The sequence below is a fragment of the Myotis nattereri genome (genome assembly GCF_964212035.1).
Source record: "Myotis nattereri genome assembly, chromosome: 3".
Taxonomy (NCBI): domain Eukaryota; kingdom Metazoa; phylum Chordata; class Mammalia; order Chiroptera; family Vespertilionidae; genus Myotis; species Myotis nattereri.
In genome coordinates this window covers 146,127,158-146,146,426 of record NC_138077.1, presented here as the reverse complement: position 1 = coordinate 146,146,426, position 19,269 = coordinate 146,127,158, and the positions used below count along the sequence as shown (strand labels likewise).

Below are 19,269 nucleotides of genomic sequence, written 5' to 3'. Positions count from 1 at the left end.
ATGATGAAGGTATTAGCTACCTGAAATTTTGTGGTTTTTTGCCAGAAGCATTACAAGAAAACAAAAGTATTTTATTTGCTTAGAAAATGATTTTATGAGCAGTAATCTAACTTTTTTTCCAATATTTTTCAAATTATAAGAATGATAAGAATGCTGCTTTTCTTCTGATGGAAAGTGACAGGCTAATCATCAGTTTGCCCAGAGTGAAGTGGACAGAAGCAGCACTGACTATGGCATCTCGGCTACAGGAAGAATGCATTGCATTTATTGTAGGAAACTTCTCCAAGATCATTCAGAGTGAAAATTTTGCTCTTCTCTTACAGGTACTCTGTCTAAAATTATATCCTATATTTAGTTCCATCTTTGTGTTCAGATTATAATTACGCAACAGTTTTTAAATGCAGGTTGTCATTGATTAAATTAGGATGGCTTAAATAAATTCCATAGCAGATGGCAGGTTTGCGTAGGATTTGGAGCAGTGATGGACAGGATTTTTGGCTCACAAGATAACGAAGGCAGGAAGGGACAGGTTTGTGTACCCTGGCAAAGCCCAGTGTAACGCTAGCCAACTCTAACCCTCTATCAGCATAAGCCATGTTTTAGAAACTAAAGTCACAATGATATTGTTTTGGTCACTAATACAATTATGGTCCATGCAAAATTCTTTGTTTTCTTGGGGACCCACTTTCTCTAAATGTAGTCATTGAATAAAGAACTTCTTTTACTTTTATCTAAACTCTATTTTTAGGATGATTTTGGCTTTTAAGATAAGTGTGTGTATGCGTGAAGGTATTTTTAACAACGGAAAGGGATTATTATAATAATAGTTGTTATTATAATAATAGTTACATTATTTTAACAGAGGAAGTAAGATTTCTGATTGATTTCAAACAGCCAGTTTTGATTAATGGCATGTTGTAATGCCAGACTCTCACATTTCTTACACATTTTACATGTATTCCTGTTAAATATTAATTTCTGTGTCTCATAGTCACAAGCAATGAGCAGCACAGCTGATTTGTTGGACAAAATTTTAAAAGCAGTCGAAGAAAACATTACCACTGAGAATAGTTGCTCTCTTCTTATGGCTCTGGACAAGTTACTGAACTCGGACAGTATAAAAGAAATGGTATTGAATGTAATAATAACGTTCATTAACATGGTTTAACATTTAAACTGTTTTAAGATTTAAAAAAAATATTCCCATTTTAAATGTTGCTTGTTTGGAACTAAGTAATGGATACCTGGGGATTGGTTATAGTGTACTTTGGTGTATATTTGGTATTATCTTACAGTACAAAAATATTTTCATCCAAATGGACATATTAAAAAAGTTTGGAATTTGGCAATTTTACTAGCTAGTTCTAGACATAGTGTGGTATTTAACAATATTAATTGATATAGCATAGCTTTAGTATTTCTCTCTGGTCACTACTTTAAAATTCCTAAATATAAAACAGAATTTAAAATAATTTTTTAGAAATTTTAATCAAGTATCTTTTATAGTATATTTATAATGCATTTTTGTCTTAAAACAATCATATTAAAATAGTATTGACTGGGAAAAAGCAAAATTAAAATATTACTTATTTTTAAATGCAGTTGATAATTAATTACTAAGCTAATTGCTAATTATTGACATTTTATATTTATTTAACAAGAGTGATAAAAAAATTTTCATCAGATTTTTACTACTGCATAGAGTATTTGACCTTGTAATGTCATAGTGGATTTGAAAAGGCTGAGGAAGGTATTCATGTAAAGGCCATTGGTGGTTTAAAATAATGTTTAGTTGAAAGGATAAGATTTAGCTTCATGTTCACTGTAAAATTCTGTTGTGAAGAGTAAGCCTTCATAAAGAACATGTACTCGACAATCTTGAAAATCTAAGTGATGACATCATTGATCTAGCTTAGGAATAAGTAGATTCGGAAAGGAATAATGACTGGTTGCTATGACAATGTGGCTCTCACCAGCTGCTGATTTGTTGCTTGAACGCAGGGTTTTACGTGCAAGATCCAGGCTGTGCGTGATAAGCTGTGGATCTTCCTGGTTCAGTCTTTCTATGCTGTTCGTCACACAGAAAGCTGGAAGCTGATGAGCACAGATGATCAACAGAAAATCCAAGCAGGTATATTAACCCTGAGATTTTTTATTCTTATAATCTTTGTGACAAAGGATATTTTGAGGGGATTCTAATACGTGATAGAATTAATGTTTGTTTGTTTCTGTTCAATAATAGCTTTCTGATTAAAACTAGTGATAGTATGTGTAGGCAGTTTTAATAAATCATACTCTCATGCTATTCTTAGAAAAGGAAACTCATTTCATACATATATGTGTGTATGTTTTATGTGTATGTGAATATATAAATTTTTTATCTACTTTATATTAACAACAATGTTCCAGCCAAATTTGCTTAAAAGCATTCTTGTTTTACTTAAAGAGACTGATTAGAAGTGTAGGAAAATGTAATCCATATAGAACAGATTATCAAACATCACACTTTCTCTTCCTTTTTAAATATATTTTTCATAAGCTTTTCCATCTTTTGCATAAGATACCCTTTCCTGTCGTTTTTGCCTAGATTAGATGGGTTAATTTCACAATTGATTGGTTCAGTGATATGGTGTGTGCTATTGCGGAGTATCCCTCAGGAGCCACACAGTGGTCTCTGACATTTAATAGATAACATTTGGAACATTAGTATTAAACAAAAGATGTATATAGCTCAGAATGTGTGTTTCAAAAATATTAAAATAAAATTTTGAGGGTATGGAACTAAAAATGGCTTCATGACTATTTTTGGGTTAAATCAGGTGCCTTAGAAAATATATTGGCAGATTCAGCAAGTGTACTTTGAAACATTTTAAGGTAAGAAAGACTAAATACTGTATTTTATGAGGAAAACATTTTTTATTATAAAACAAGGAAGCCATATGTGATATAATATATTCTTGATAGTACCTAGATATGTTAAATTCTTTAATGGTTTAATCAGAATGTGATTTGCTCTGTCTTGTGTTATGAGCATAATATAATGGTGTAGCTAGATGTGATCTCCGGAACAGTTTTCAAAGAAATTCAACAACAACAAAAACAAGCAAAATCATGGAACAAAAATCACGAGGTCTTCAGAAATTAGAAATTTATTCCTTGTTACTCTTTCTATACTGATTTTTAAATGACAGTTTAATCTTTACTATGAAATCTGTATAATGTGAAGAAATAAGATCAGCATTCCCAGAGTAGGTGTCATTCAACTCTCTTCTGATTGGCAGTTAACTTTATTGTTCTCCAATTTAGAGGATTTCATACTTAAGTTGAGCCTCAATGTTCTTTATCGTAATTCTTTAAAATGTTAATTAAAATTACATGTAAATACATATATATGTATATACATACATACACACATATCTAAAACAAAATATTATTGGTAATCCAACTAATTGTCAAAAAAACTTTTCAATCGATTGCATTACAGTGTAAAAATGATGTTTTTTAAAATCTTAAATGTGCTGAATTATAATTATTCCTGACTTGTGGATAATTATTGTATTGTGAAACTCCAGAGAAAGGGGTGATTCTCGGTTGTCTTTCTTATAACATTTCTTCATTCTAGTTTGAGTTACTGACCTTTGGAAGAAATTACATAGAAATTTCTTCCTGTGTATTATTGTGCTAAGTCATTTGCTAACTATAAATCAGCTCTGATAATGCCATTTCTATGACCCTGCTTTGTCTTATAGCACAGATCCTATAGAATAGAGATAGTAGAAGATGCATGATAGAGTTACAGATAATTTGATGAATTTTCATCAGTTGTTTTAACAAAAAGAAAATAAATTTTGGAAAGTATATGTATTTCTTCAAAATATATTTTAGAGCCCCATAAGCTTCAAAAGGCAAAAATGCATTAGGTAAACTGTATGTGTAGCTCTTGTACCATTAATTCCTAAATACTTTCCTGATGTCATTCAAATTCTTATTTGAAGAACATAAACATGACTTCTCCAGTATCCCCATATAAACCTAATCAATAAAATGATTATTTTTGTGATTCTAAAAAGAACATGAGTTTGAGGATTTTTTCTTGTTTCATTGCAATAGAACCTTATCTTTTCCTCTTTCCTCTTTCCTCATGATATACGGGCAAAACAAGAAAATATATGTAGTTAATTTCAATAGTATTTTTGTAATTTTTAGGATAAACATTTCTCATATTTAATAGTTCATAAAATGCCACATTTGCCACAATCTGTAATTTTTTGAAATTTGGAATATTAAATGAAGCCAGTTATCTTAAAAATTTTACAGCTTAAAATTATTTTGGTTGCCCTAACCAGTTTGGCTCAGGGGATAGAGCATCAGTCTGCCGACTGAAAAGTCCCAGGTTCGATTCTGGTCAAGGGCATGTACCTTGGTTGTGGGCACATCCCCAGTAGGGGGTGTGCAGGAGGCAGCTAATCGATGTTTCTCTCTCATCGATGTTTCTAACTCTCTATCCCTTTCCCTTCCTCTCTGTAAAAAACCAATAAAATATATTTTTTCAAAATAATTTTGGTTTTTATAAAATGTATGAATCTTCTCTGTGAGATTTTGTATCATTTATTAATTTTAATAACAAAATTCATAGGGAACAAAAAACCAGATTCAAAATGTGATTTTAAAAATTTAGTATAATAAGGAATTGTCTGTGTGTACTAGGTTGGTTTCAGCTATTTTAAAATTATTTTCTATCAAGACAAACCCTTTTTCTGCTAGTATACTATTTTCCCTCTGATTTTATGTTAATAATAGTGCCTACTATAAAAATAAATTGATGTTTCTTTTTACAGCTGCATTTGACAAAGGTGATGATCGAAGACTTGGTAAAAAGCCTATATTCAGTAGCTCTCAGGTAAACTTTAAAAATTTTATAGGTCCAAATGAGAAAAGATACCCAATAATTTAAATTTTATTATTTTATTTCAAAATTTTTAAAAATATATTCTTTAATTAAAGCTGTTCCTTAATGGAAATAATTTTGGGTCTTTTTTTAATCAAGTGAACATTTCATAAATTTTTTAATGATGTGAATTTTTATATCCAGCTGGCATAGAAAGTGTAATATTGTCTACCTTTTTTATTTCCTTGAAAACCTTTTGGCAGCTAACATATTGGAGCTATTCCAGTAGGTCAGAAATTGTCTAGAATTCTAGACCTAATTCATGTCTGTTTTTCCAATTAACCTATTTCTTACAAAAGGAAATTTTGGTTGTCCCAGTTTTTTCTATACTAAGATTTTAATTCATGTAATAAATATGTGATGTGAAAAAGGCAGTTAGTACCAAAAAGTTACTTAGTATACTCTAAAAATTACTTAGTATACTTATATGAGGTATCTAAAGTAGTCAAAATCTTAGAAACAGGAAGTAGAATGGTGGTTATTAGGGCCTGGGAGGACATAGAGTTTTAGTTTTGTAAGATGAAAAACTTCTATGGATCTTTTGCACAACAAGGAGCATATAGTTAACATGATTGTATTGCCTACTTAAAAATGGTTAAGATAGTAAATTTTATGTTGTTTATTTTTTACCACACACATAAATTACTTTGTGTATTCATTATAACATGAAATACTTTTTTTCTTCTCCAAAAATGTTACTAGTATTAGCAATGGTTAGAGGTCCAAGCTGGCTAACTTAAACATGGTTACTCAATAATATATTTGAAGTATGACATTATACTAACCTAGTATTGGGCATTGCAGTGACAGGGAGACATACATTGAGATGTCTAGTTTTGAATGCAGAGCATACTGCCTCTGCAGAGTGGATAGGGAGTCTTTTCTTCCTCATCAGCCAGTAGATAAGAACTTAAAACAACTCTAAGCCACAACTGAGAGCTCTCCTGGCTTGAGGCAGAGGTCAAGTTCCAAATGTATTCTGTAAAAAACTAGGACACTGGAGTTTTTTGCCAGTAAACTTCCTAGGATTGTTTCCCAAAGTGTGTTCTACAGAATACCAGCTCCCTCATGTTCTACCTACCAACATGTATCATCAACTAAGTTTGAGAATTGCTGCACAGCATAGCTCCTCTTAGAGACCAATGATGCATACTAGCACTCAAAAGCTCTGAGAAACACTATAATAAAGAACACTGTTGAATTCAGTTTTATCCAAATTATCCCCAAGTTTTTTAGTCATAGAATACCACTAGACTCCCCCTCAGTCCTTTGTATAGTTACTAGAGGCCCGGTGCATGAAATTCGTGCATGGGCGGGGGGAGGGGGGAGGATACCCTCAGCCCAGCCTGCACCCTCTCCAATCCGGGATCCCTCTCACAATCCGGGACCACTGGCTCCTAACTGCTCACCTGCCTGCCTGCCTGATCACCCCTGACTGCCCCCTCCCCCCCCCCGCTATCCTGATGACCCCTAATGCCTCTGCCTGTCGGCCTGGTCACCCCTAACTGCCCCCCCCCCTGGCCTGGTTGCCCCTTACTGCCCCCCCATCGGCCTGGTCGCCCCCAACTGCCCCCCTCTGCCAGCCTGGTTGCCCCACTCAGCCTTCTGTTCAGTCGTTTGGTTGTCCCTCACTAACGCCCCCCTTGCTGGTCTGGTCACCCCAGGCAGCCTGTTGGTCATTACTGTTACTGTGATGGCATCCTGGGCAATTTGCATATTCCTCTATTATTAGACAGATACTGAACATACTCAAGGAAATGCACCTTAGGGCATTTTTTTCTGTGTACCCTGTTAACCCAGTGGATTTTTTAAGGTCCTAAGAATTAGCCTATCTGCCTTCCTTTCCCCTTTCCTATTAACTGTTATCAACCAGGCTTTTCCTCCTTCCTTGTCCTACAGCAAAATTGAATAGAGTCCGATTGTTCTTCCTTATCCCTCTGATTTTCAGGTTGAACAAGGGTTTATACTCTTAACCACAAAGGAAAAAACAGATTAATATGTTTCCCTCAGAAAGGCAGTGATATTCCAAAATGGGTGCTGGACATAGAGAGTTTAAATCTTGACTTCACATTTACTATCTGTGTCATTTCTGAGTCCTGGTATGCTTATCTATAAAATGGGTTGATAAAACCTAGCAGGATTATTATGAAAATTAAGTCAAATAATTTATGTGCAGTTATCTGGTGTGTAGTAAGTGCTCAATAAGTGTGGAATGAATAAATGTGTCTTCCACATTTATAGACAGAAAAGTTTAAGAAGACTGCTAGTATCAAAATACTTAAGGGTAAACATATGATATCTGGGGTTGCTTCAAAATAAAACAGGGGTGCCCAACTGACATGGCTCAGAACCAGGAGGTCACAATTCAATTCCCTATCAGTGCACATGCATGGGTTGCAGGCTTGGTCCCCAGTGTGGGGTGTGCAGAAGGCAGCCAGCCGATCAATGATTCTCTCTCATTGATGTTTCTCTCTCTTTCTCTCCTTCTCCCTTCCTCTCTGAAATAAATAAAAATATTAAAAAATAATAAGACGGGTAGTTATATATTAAATAAAATTGGCCCCAAGTTGATGATTGTTTAGGCTGGTTAATAGGTTCATGGGGATTCATGATACTGTTCTGTCTTCTTTTGATTGTTTAAATTTTTCTGTATTAAAAAGTTAAAACAAGGAATAGCACTAGAACCAAAAGGGTTGTCTAAGAGGATTGCTTTGTAGGGTTACCCTCTTTTTCTTTATTTTTGTCAGTAGCTCATGGTGACCATTCCAAGTTGGCCATTTGTATATGGGCAATATATGTAAACTTTGCAGATGTAAGTCAGAGACTGCATAGAAATGTGTATAAATTGAAATCCCAGCATGATGTACTGTGTTAATGTGAAATTTTTAAAGGAGTGTAGTTACCCCATATACTATATAGATCTCACCCATAGCATGATGCTTTAAAATAGATTCAGTGATAGAATAAATTAAGTAGGATCAGTTTTAGGGGTGGGAAGAGGTCTACCTAGTTTTAGGTATCAACCCTTTTCGGTCCAACGTGGAGGCTGACTCAACAGATCAGGCGCTAGGAGCAGGTCCAACATCGAGGCTGAGACACCACAAACCGGTTCAACATTCAATCCCGTCAGTTAATTTGGACCAGACTGTTTGAATTCCAAAAATAAAATTGGATCGCAAAGGGTTAAAAATAAAGAATAAAATAAAGAAATCTTTTTAAAAATAAAGAATCCTGGCTGGGCAGCTCAGTTGGTTAGAGTGTCATCCTGATATGCCAAGGTTGCAGATTTGATCCCCGGTCAGGGCACATAGAAGAATCAACCAATGTATGCAAAAATAAGTAGAACAACAAATCGATGTGGTTTCCTCTTGCGCTCTCTCCCCCTCCTTTCCTGTCTCTTTTAAAATCAATTTAAAAAAATAAATATTTTTTGAGCTAAGATTTGATCAAGAAAACAAAAAGTGAGAGCTAAGCCTATTTGAACTTTATACATATTACTCACTACACTGAATTAGACCAGTCTCCACCCTCTGATCACACATAGTTTGAAGCCTAGAGATGTTAATGATCTTTTAAATATCCTAAGTCAAAGGCAAAGATAGGACAAGAACTAATGATTCTCTTATCATCATATCTTGCTTTTTCCTAAACTTAGCCAGGTTATTATTTATTTACTAGAGGCCCAGTGCACGGATTCGTGCAACGGGGTGGGGGTCGGCCTCTCAGCCTGGCCTGCCCCCTCTTGCAATTTGGGACCCCTCGGGGGATGTTTGACTGCCGGTTTAGGCCTGATCCCCGGGCCTAAACCTGCAGTCGGACATCCCCCAGTGATATAGCAGTGCACCAAGCGGCAGCCAGGGAGGAGCCCGAGCTAGGGCCAGGCGCTGCACCACTGGCACTCATCCCAGCCCACTGTGCCTGCCGCCACTGCTCAGTAGCGCTGCCATGTGGTCAGGAGAGGCTCCCGATGCCATGGCAGGTGCGCTTCTCAGCCGTGAGCCCTGCGGGTGCACACTGGTCAGTGCGCGTCATAGTGACTGGTTGACTAGTAGTCCCGGTTGTTCCATCATAACAGTTGCTTAGGCTTTTATATATATAGATGTATAAACATAGATGTTAATTTTATCTTAGACAAAATTTTAATGTAGTTGGAAGCTTTCTATATTTAGAAATAGACTTTGAACTTTATAATATATGCTCAGGTTTAACAACATTCACCATATTTTTTTGTGTATTTAGTATGTGGTGGGCACAGTGCTAAGAGATACAAAGATGAAGATAACACAGGCTCTGCCTTTTACCTCTACAATCTCATATAGCTTTCCAAAGCAGAGGAAAAGCATTCAAATTTTTTAAAAAGGCAAAATAATTTTAGATTTTCTACCAATTTAAATTTCTTTTTATTTTCTTCCATATCAAGGTTAGTTCTAAACAAAATGATGAAATAGGTACATTTGTCTTCAGTTCCTTTCTATTTTCCCCTTTTCCCTCTTTTACCTATCCTTAGGATCATTTTTCCTCCACTTTCTCCAGACAACCAAAACTGTATTACTATTTTTTTTTTCTGCATTACTACCTTGTTCCCTTTTTTGTTGTTGTTAATCCTCATCCAAGGATATTTTTTGCATTGATTTTTTTTAGAGAGTGGAAGGGGGTGCGGGAAAGAGAGAAATATCAATGTGAGAGAAACACATCGATTGGTTTCCTGCTGCTTGCCCCCTGATCAGGGCCAAGGATCAAACCTGTAACCGAGGTACATGCCCTTGAGTAGGAATCAAACCTGAAACCCTTTGATTTTGGGGCTGATGCTCTAACCATTGAACAATGCTGGCCAGGGCAGTATCTTGTTTCTTTTAAAAAACCAAATTTTTCAGATATGATGTTGTTTCTCATGAGTGCTTTTTTTCTTTTTCTTTAAATGAGGACTCTAAGAAGTAAACAATTCTTACCACAGAGGATAAAATTTCTGGCATTTGGCCCTTTCTGGTGTGCTCAGTGGTTAGAGCATTGGCCCTCACAAAGAAGGGTCTTGGGTTTGATTCTCCATCAACGGCATGTACCTGGGTTGCAGGTTTGATCCCCGCCCTGGTTAGGGCACATGCGGGAGGCAATCGATGTGTCTGTTTCACCTCTCCCTCCCTCCCTCCCTCCCTCCCTTCTCTCCACTTTCCACTTTCTCTAAAAAATCAATGGAAAAAATATCCTTGAGTGAGGATTAACAAAATAATGATTTAAAAATTTTCTGGTATTTTTTGGTGAAAAGCTTGGTAATGTCTTTCAAATTATACCATATAAATGACCACCTACGTAAAGCAGTAAATCATGAGATCAAATCCTAGTTCCATTCCTTATCAACATATGATCAGGAGTAAATCACATACTTGCTTTAATCCCCAGTTTCTTGCCTAAGAAATAGAGATAGCAACAGGAACTATCTCATAGTATTGTTTTAAGATGAAGTGAGATGATGTATGAAAAGGGTTTTAGTACAGAACCTGAGAGTGGACCTTCAAAGATATTGGAGGTTGTTGTCATTCCCTCAAGCCATCCTGACACTGTCAGGTATTAATTCTCTATCATAACTTCATAAAGTTAAGTAATATGCCTTTTAAAGTAGTATAGGTTTTAAATATTTTGTGCTGTATTTTAGATTTGATTAAGGTAATTTGATCAAAAACACATTGTAAGTATTGCTCAAAGTCACCAAAGATAATTAAAGTTTGAATGAAACTAAATTATGAACTTTGCTGGGTCAGGGGGGTGGGGGGGGGGGTTCTTTGGAAACTGGCTTACTTAAATGTTAAGTATATGTCAAAGACTCCAGTCAAGTTACAAGGTATTTTTTTCTTCTTTGTAGCAAAGGAGACAAGTTTCTGACTCTGGTGTTATAAAAAATAAATCTTTGAGAGAAAATAATAAGAAAGAGTGCTGGAGGTGCCCCTCTGCTAACCAAAAGATGAAATCTGATGGATTAGGAGCATCTGGACATTCATCAAGTACTAATAGAAATACTATAAATACAACTTCGAAGCATGATGACTTAAAGGAAAAGGATAGTATAAAAATAGCACCTAAGATTATAAAAGAATTAAAATCTGGGGGGAAAACTGTTTCTGGAAAGCCCAAAGCTATAATAAAACCCAAAACAGAAAACAACGATAATGCAAAGTCAGCGAACATGTCACCTAGACAAGTTGTGGAAAGATCAGCAACAGCAGCAACGAATGGACACAAAAATGCACTAAATGGAAAAAGAGTGAGAGGTGAAGAAGGACAAATTACAGGTGCCAGACCCAAGGTACTCACTGGAAACTCAAATGGGCAAGCCAGAGCAAAGCCTTTGAAGAAAGCCACAGGGAAAGATTCTCCATGCCTTGACATCGCAGGGCCCTCCAGCAGATCTACAAACTCAAGTGTGGAATTATTGGTTTCCACTGACTGTCTGGATGAACCAAAAGTAAATGGATCAATAGGAGAAGAGAAGCCATCTGGTCATGAACTGTCCTTTTCTGAATCTCCAGGACAGACAGAGAAAAACTTTGTAGAAAGTATCAAAACTTCCGCTGTAGGTGGGTTTTAGCACACTTTTTTAAAAGCTCCTGTCAGTTAAAGTTCCTAGAAAAAAATGACCGGTTTGGACTTTTATTTAGTTCACATGCAAAAAAGTATTTATTTACATGTATTCATGCAAACAGAGAAAACCCAGTTCTTCCCTCATTGACAATTAATTTTGTTTAGTGCCTGACCAGTGACTTTGTAAATAATTGTTACATGTTTAGTGTTCCATCTCATCACTCACTTTTTCTTAATTTACAGCAGTAAAATCTCGACCTGTTTCAAAAGTTACCAATGGAACTTCCAATAAAAAAAGCATTCATGAACAAGAAACTAATATAAATAATAGGTAAGTCTTCATTCATTATTTTACCTATCCATTAGTTTTCTCTGAAAGTTACTGACTTCTAGCTAAATATTTTAAGTATCTTTTCTTTTTTGTTAGAAAATGTAACGTATTTACACAATGATATTTTAAAACTTTTCTTATTTACTAAAAGCAGTTAGTATAGTTATGTAAAATCATGATTGGTGCAAATAATTTACACTTGTCCCACTTGATTACGCATTGTTTTATCATACTTGATCTACAGTTTTATAAACTTAAAGACATATGCACATATGTGTGTTTTTTATTTTCAGAAAAGAGATATTTTTTATTTCTTTGAGAAAAAATGTATTTTATGTATAGACCTTTTAAAGCTCATGTTTTGGAATGAAATACTCAATGAAAATCATTTTTCTTAGTGTGCTAAAGAAGGTCGCTAGCAAAGGATATAATGATCCAGTACCTCAGGCAATTTTAAAGAAAAGAGGAAATGACAATGGATGTGCTGCAGCTCAACAGAGGACAAAGAATGCCCCATCTAATTTTGCTAAAACTCAAGGTAAAGCTGACAAGGTCCTGGTGTTCCTTCCTTGTTTAAGTGGAAAAAGCTGAACTCCGATTTGGAACTTGAGCAGCAATCTATATATATACTAGAGGCCCAATGCATGAAATTCATCCAAGAGTAGGCCTTCCTTCCCCCAGCTGCCGGCACCGGCTTTCCTCTGGCACCCGGGACCCGAGCTTCCATCCAGCTTCCCTCTGGCACCCGGGACCCGGGCTTCCCTCACAGTCCTGGCTTTGGAAGGCCGTCCAGAAGGACGTCTGGTCTAATTAGCATATTACACTTTTATTTTTATAGATAAGCCTAAGCGACCCTCTGACTGTTCAACCATCCAAGCGGTAGCTATGCTGCGCACTGACCACCAGGGGTAGATGCTCAACGCAGGACCTGCTGAGCAGTGGTTACTTGGCAGCTGCGGTTCTTGGGTGACACATCCGGAACCAGAGAGGAAGGAGCCCGATTCTGGGGTGCGTCACCCGAGAACCGTCCTTTCTCAATCCAGGACCCCTCAGGGGATGTTGGAGAGCCGGTTTGGGCCCAATCCCCACAGGCCAAAGGACCCCACCTGCTTGAGGGACCCCATTCACTCTGCAGATGCCCTTTGAGCCCCGGTACCACCCCAGGTGCGGCCGGCCATGTGGCCAGTCCGGGAGGGACCATGGGAGGTTGGCTCCAGGGCGTGTCCGGCCCGTATGGCCCATGCACAAATCCGTGCACTGGGCCTCTAGTTATAAATAAGCTGTAACATGGTTTCACTCATTTTACATTCGTTTCATGCTGTAGAAGTGAGATTTTATACTTTTATTTTTCAGACAACTATTTTGGTATTCTGGGGTGTTGGTTTGGTTTTTATTGTTATTTTGTGAGAGAAATAATTAAGGGAGTCACTACTTTATCTGCATTTCTAGTCCTTTTATATGTTACATCCATGTTTCTTCAAAGTTTGACTGATAACTAGGAATTCCATCTGCAAAACCAGTAATAAAGAGTTCTTTAAAAGGTAATGGCACAGTCTAGAGAGCTGCAATACATAGGAGGAAGAATTTTTCCTCTGGAATCTGTGTTGTACTTGTTGTTTTTCCATGTTCTAAGAAAAGTGTGCTGATCAAAATGCATAATTTGCTAATGTAATAACCGATTTAAAAAATTAATTTGCTTTATGCATTAGGAGCAGTTTGTAAAATCCTAAAAACAACTTTGAGTTAAGTAATGAATTAATACTGAAAGTAAATAAAAAGTAAGGCAGAGAAAAATTATTCAGGTTTTAAAATATTTGGTAATTCTGTTTGATAGTAATCTTTAGGATTTTAACCAGTATAAACAAATAGACTCCCCAAATTAATCCTCTTACCCTCCATTACCAGTTTTAGTTTCAACTGTATATCTAAGTTGCTAACCCTAATATGCTACAATAATAATGATTTGGTTATGAGAAATAAATTAGTTTTGTTCATGTTTGGGGGAAAATGCAGCAGTTTTAACATTTATATTTAGCTCAGTTCTCCTTTTCAGCTGTGTGGAATATAGTCTTTTTTTTTCCCTAAAAGAACATAAAAGAGAAGTCCTGTGCTATTCTTTTGGTATAAGAAAATCAGAATTTTCCACCCCCATATATTTATGCAAATCCAATTCTGGCATAAGTTCAAGGCTCTTTACTTGAGGAAGAATGATCCTATTTTAATAATTTTGCTAAGATTCTGGAATAGCTCCTCTATATTTATAATAGAAAAATGTTTGTTTTATTTAATTATGCTACTAACTCCTAATCTGTAGTTGTTCATTTGATTACAGACATGTTACCATTCATTATTTTATTTCTTCTAAAGTAATTTAAAACCAAATATTGAATTTCATTTACAAATTGGAAGGTATATTATATTTTTGAATTTTCTTTTCTTAGGTTCTCAAGGAGAATCACCCAGTTCAGTAAAATCTTCAGTCTCTTCAAGGCAGTCTGATGGAAGTGTAGCAAAGTTGGACCACAGTACAACAGATAAACAGATACCTAAGAGAAAAATTATCAAGCAAGGGCACACAACTTTGCCTAAGGTTAATGCAAAAATAGTGGCAATACCTAAAAACCTAACTAAGAAAGGTGAAACTTTGAATAATAAAGAATCAAAACAGAAAATTCTTCCTGGACAGGTCTTATTGAAGAGTCAGTCTTCTTCTCAAAGACCTTTAAAAAGTGAAATATCTGTTGTCCAAAAAAGTAATAATAATGGTAGTGTTACCGAACAGAAGCCTCACGAACCTCTGATGAACCTCACATCTGAAATCAGTGGTACAGAAACATTATGCACACCTGACCCACAACAGCCATTGAACAATCAAGAGAGAGAGAAATTGGTATTGAAATGCCAAAATATTTCAAATCTGGATAAAGCAATAAAACATGAATTGGAATCAAGACAGAGTGGTTCAGATAAAAGTGAAACACAGTTTTCTAATCACAAAGAAACAGATCATTGCAACACATCTAAACTACATTGCCATTCTGGTGGAAGTGATCATGTGGATCCAGAATTTTATAGCACCACTGCCATAAAATCCATGACTTCAAATCCAAATGAAAACCTCTTGAACTCTAATCTAGTTTGTGATTTAGACTCAGCTAACCCACAGCAAATCCATTCAGTATTCGATAAGGAGAAGCCTGTAGGGAGAAAAGACACAAACAAAAAATCAAGCATTAAATGTGTGAAAGACATTTTACCTTGTGTTCCTGAAAGGACAAATGGTACCTTACATACTATTCAAGATGACAGAAAATCTAATTTTCATGTAGAACAGACAATTCCTAGTCAGTTATCTGATGGTGCTGCTATGAATGAAGACAAGTATGCTACAGCAGACTCCTCCCAGTGTTTTTTGGAACAAATATCAGAGAAAATTTCTCCTAAAGATATGGAAACAATAGAAACTCCAGAGAGCCATGAAAATCCAGAAGCTTCATTCGCAAGTCATTGGAATTTGAGTACTGGTGTTCTACATCAGAGAGAGAGTCCTGAATCTGACACTGGCAGTGCTACCACGTCCTCTGATGACATAAAGCCCAGGTCCGAAGACTATGATGCTGGAGGGTCTCAGGATGATGATGGGTCAAATGACAGAGGTATTTCTAAATGTGGCACCATGCTGTGCCATGATTTTCTTGGAAGAAGTAGCAGTGATACCAGTACTCCTGAAGAATTAAAAATATATGATAGTAACTTAAGAATTGAAGTAAAAATGAAAAAGCAAAGTAGTAATGATCTTTTCCAAGTGAATTCTACAAGTGATGATGAGATTCCTAGGAAAAGGCCAGAAATTTGGTCTCGATCTACAATAGCCCACCCTAGGGAAAGGGAAAATATCCTGAGAGGCAATGTCCAGTTTGCTCAGGAAGTAGACCAAGTTTCTTCCTCAGCAGATGAAACAGAAGATGAAAGATCTGAAGCTGAAAACGTTGCAGAAAATTTTTCTGTATCTAACTCAGCTCCTCAGCATTTTCAGGGGATTATTAACTTAGCTTTTGAAGATGCAACTGAAAATGAAAGTCACGCATTTTCTGCAACTAAAATTTTTAAAAGGTCAGTTTTACTTTCAGTAGATGAATGTGAAGAATTGGGGTCTGATGAAGGGGAAGTCCATACTCCCTTTCAGCCTTCTATAGATTCTCTTTCACCTTGTGAAGTTTTCAGTGGCATTTCTCATGAACATCCCAGAAGGACCTGCTATTCCAGAGACTCACAAGGAAGTGAAGGCAGTATTTTAGAAAGTAAACAAGATAAAGGCAATAATGTATGTAAAAACGAAAGCTTTCTCTTGGACTTTAGTGGCACTGACTCTTCAAGAAGAGATAAACAGAGTGCTTCAGCCACAGAAAAAAAGTATACAATCGATGTTCTGTCCAAAGGAGACAAACAACTTCTTCCAGAAAATAAAAAAGTAAACAATGGAAGCAACATAGATAATGACATTCAGCAATGCAGCAAACTCTCAGATAGTGATACAAAATCTCAAGAGAGACCATGTCATTTGGAGCTCCATCAAAGAGAACCCAGTTCTGACGTACCAAAGAACAGCTCTACAAAATTTCTGGTCTCCTCTCGGAGTCAGCTTCTGCCTCAGGAAAGTCAAGTGAAAGAGAGCCATTCTACAGCTACCGAAAAAGCTAATATTGCTTTATCTGCAGGTAATGTACAGAAATAGCAATGTTAAATCCATAGGAAAATTAGTTTATAGAATTTAAAAATTGTATGTAGCCCTGAATGTTATATTTTAGTTAGATAGAATAATTATTTAAGCAACAGATTCAAATTATAAATGAAAACTTAAATTTCTTAATAGTATTAAAATGAGCTAGTTACTCTTTATTATTCACTTAAAATCCTAGTGCAGAATCAATATCTAGTAAAAATTTTGGTGATTTATTAGAGCTAACTTACTCTTAAGAGATTTTACATGGAAGAATAAGAGAAAAACTTAGTTTGCTATTATTTAGTTATTTATGTCTAATTTAACAGGAATTCTTGACTATTAGAAATTTTATTATACATTGGATATGATTTATGGATTATGCTAGTATATATCTAAGAGGTCTGTGCAATAACTATAGTAATGTGTAACTTAAAGCACTGAACTATTTTAACTACATTAATTATTACAATTTATATACATTTTACAGAGGTCAAGACTTTAAGGATCACTATAATTCTATTATAAAATTTTCAAGTAAAAAGATAAATTTCCTAAAAGAGATTATATTTAGAAGCAATGATAATATGAAAAAGCCCAGGCTTGTTTCATATGTATAGATGATTTCCCGTCTAATTGTTTTGTGTTTGTTGTCCTTATTATAGTAATTTGAACTAATAACCCACATTTAAAATATGCAGTAGTTGCTGACTGAGTAGCTATTGTATATCAGAACTAAGAAAAATACTGATCCATAGTCCCTGTTGAGCAAAATCACAAGAACAGGGAGCTCCTTAAAGTTGTACTTTTTTTGTTTGTCATTGCTTGCATTCTCCTTTGCATGTGCAATATACAAATAAGGCTTTAGACAGAATGTATTTATTCTCCATTTGGAACTGACTTACCTTAAAAGTCACTATCAAATAGCCATGTCTTTTTTTTTCTTCTTTAAGTTTTTATTGTAGTAAATTAGATATATGTGCATATTCTTTGTTTATATTTAAATAATTTCTATTGTTTTCTGTATCACAAGTTTTTAAACTAAGGTATGAGAAATATTGTTAGTTACCGATTTTGATTTTGCTGCTAAACATTATCCTTGAGTTGTGTGTTTTTTTAAGATAGAAAAAGAATTGCCTCAAAAATCTTGTCAGTTTTGTATAAATGTAATTTTCCCCATTCTGTGTTGTTGTTTTTTGACTATAACTGTTAAATACTGTTCTACAGAACTCTGAGGGTACCAACATGTGCAATTTTTACATTGTGTAGTATTATGAATTATTTCAGGAGACATAGATGATTGTGATACACTGGCACAAACCTACATATATGACGATCGGCCTTCAAAAACCCTCTCTCCAATATATGAGATGGATGTAGTAGAAGCATTTGAGCAGAAAATGGAATCAGAAACACACATTACAGACATGGATTTTGAAGATGATCAACACTTTGCAAAACAAGATTGGACACTATTAAAGCAACTGCTCTCTGAACAGGATTCAAACTTAAATATTACAGATTCTGTTCCTGAAGACTTAAATTTAGCACAGTATCTAATCAATCAGACACTACTTTTAGCACGAGACAGCTCAAAACCTCAGGGTAAAGCACATGTTGACACTTTGAACAGATGGAGTGAACTAACCTCTCCACTTGATTCCTCAGCAAGCATCACCATGGCTAGTTTTTCCTCTGAAGATTGTTCACCCCAAGGGGAATGGACAATTCTGGAACTGGAAACTCAGCATTAAGAGTACTAATACTTTGAAAAATTTGAACTATTCCACCCCTTTATTTTTTGATGTTTATATTGTATCCAAATGATAATTACATTAGCCAGAGATGCACTGCCCTTAATATCGAGGGAGTCTTTCCAATTTATTGAAGTAAGCATAGTTTGTTTATTAATATGATATCACACATAGAAAACAAGTTTTTCTAAAATTTTTGAGCATGTTTTATTATTAGAAAAATTAGAAGACTATAAGGAAGCCCTTCAGTTTTCCTTTCCTAACTGGTCATTTGTTCACTTACCATTCAAGAATTTAAAATGTGAATGCACAAGTAGATTTGTTCCTTTACTTTTTGCTCTGCATATGGTAACATAGTAATTTAACAATAAAAAACATATTGTGCTTGTGTCAATTATGTAGAATTAACCTGTGAGTAACATTCAAGCGTGGGTTGGTGGGTTGATGTGGTTGAGGCTGACAGTTGAATATTAAAAAAAAAAACCTTTAAGATATTATTCTAAGTGAAATAAGTCAGACAGAAAAAGATAAATACCATATGATTTCATTTACGTGTGGAATCGACAAAATAAATGAACAAACAAAACAGACACAGACTCATAGATACAGAGAACAGACTGATGGTTGCCAGAGGGGACATGGGTTGAGGGCTGGGTAAAAAAAGGTGAAGGGATTAAGAAGCACCAATTGGTAATTACAAAATTGGATGTAAACTATAGCCTAGGGCCGTGGTCGGCAAACTGCGGCTCATGAGCCACATGCGGCTCTTTGACCCCTTGAGTGTGGCTCTTCCTAAGCCTTAGGAGTACCCTAATTAAGTTAATAACAATGTACCTACCTATATAGTTTAAGTTTAAAAAATTTGGCTCTCAAAAGAAATTTCAATCTTTGTACTGTTGATATTTGGCTCTGTTGACTAATGAGTTTGCCGACCATTGGCCTA

The 19,269-nt window shown here is 35.5% G+C and overlaps 1 protein-coding gene across 2 annotated transcripts in view; it reads left to right on the top strand.

The window, feature by feature from the left end:
- Positions 1–18,720, top strand: part of LOC308516702 (epoxide hydrolase 4) — a 140,362-nt gene extending 121,642 nt beyond the window's left edge. For both annotated transcript variants that reach the window (XM_081087762.1, XM_081087763.1), the window contains 9 exons: positions 141–323; positions 992–1,129; positions 2,002–2,131; positions 4,839–4,900; positions 10,806–11,517; positions 11,765–11,852; positions 12,251–12,390; positions 14,294–16,570; positions 17,860–18,720. In XM_081087762.1, coding sequence (XP_080943888.1) covers positions 141–323; positions 992–1,129; positions 2,002–2,131; positions 4,839–4,900; positions 10,806–11,517; positions 11,765–11,852; positions 12,251–12,390; positions 14,294–16,570; positions 17,860–18,326 — 4,197 coding nt within the window. In that variant the 3' untranslated portion in view covers positions 18,327–18,720. The remainder of the gene's footprint in view (positions 1–140; positions 324–991; positions 1,130–2,001; positions 2,132–4,838; positions 4,901–10,805; positions 11,518–11,764; positions 11,853–12,250; positions 12,391–14,293; positions 16,571–17,859) is intronic.
- Positions 18,721–19,269: the final 549 nt, after the last annotated feature.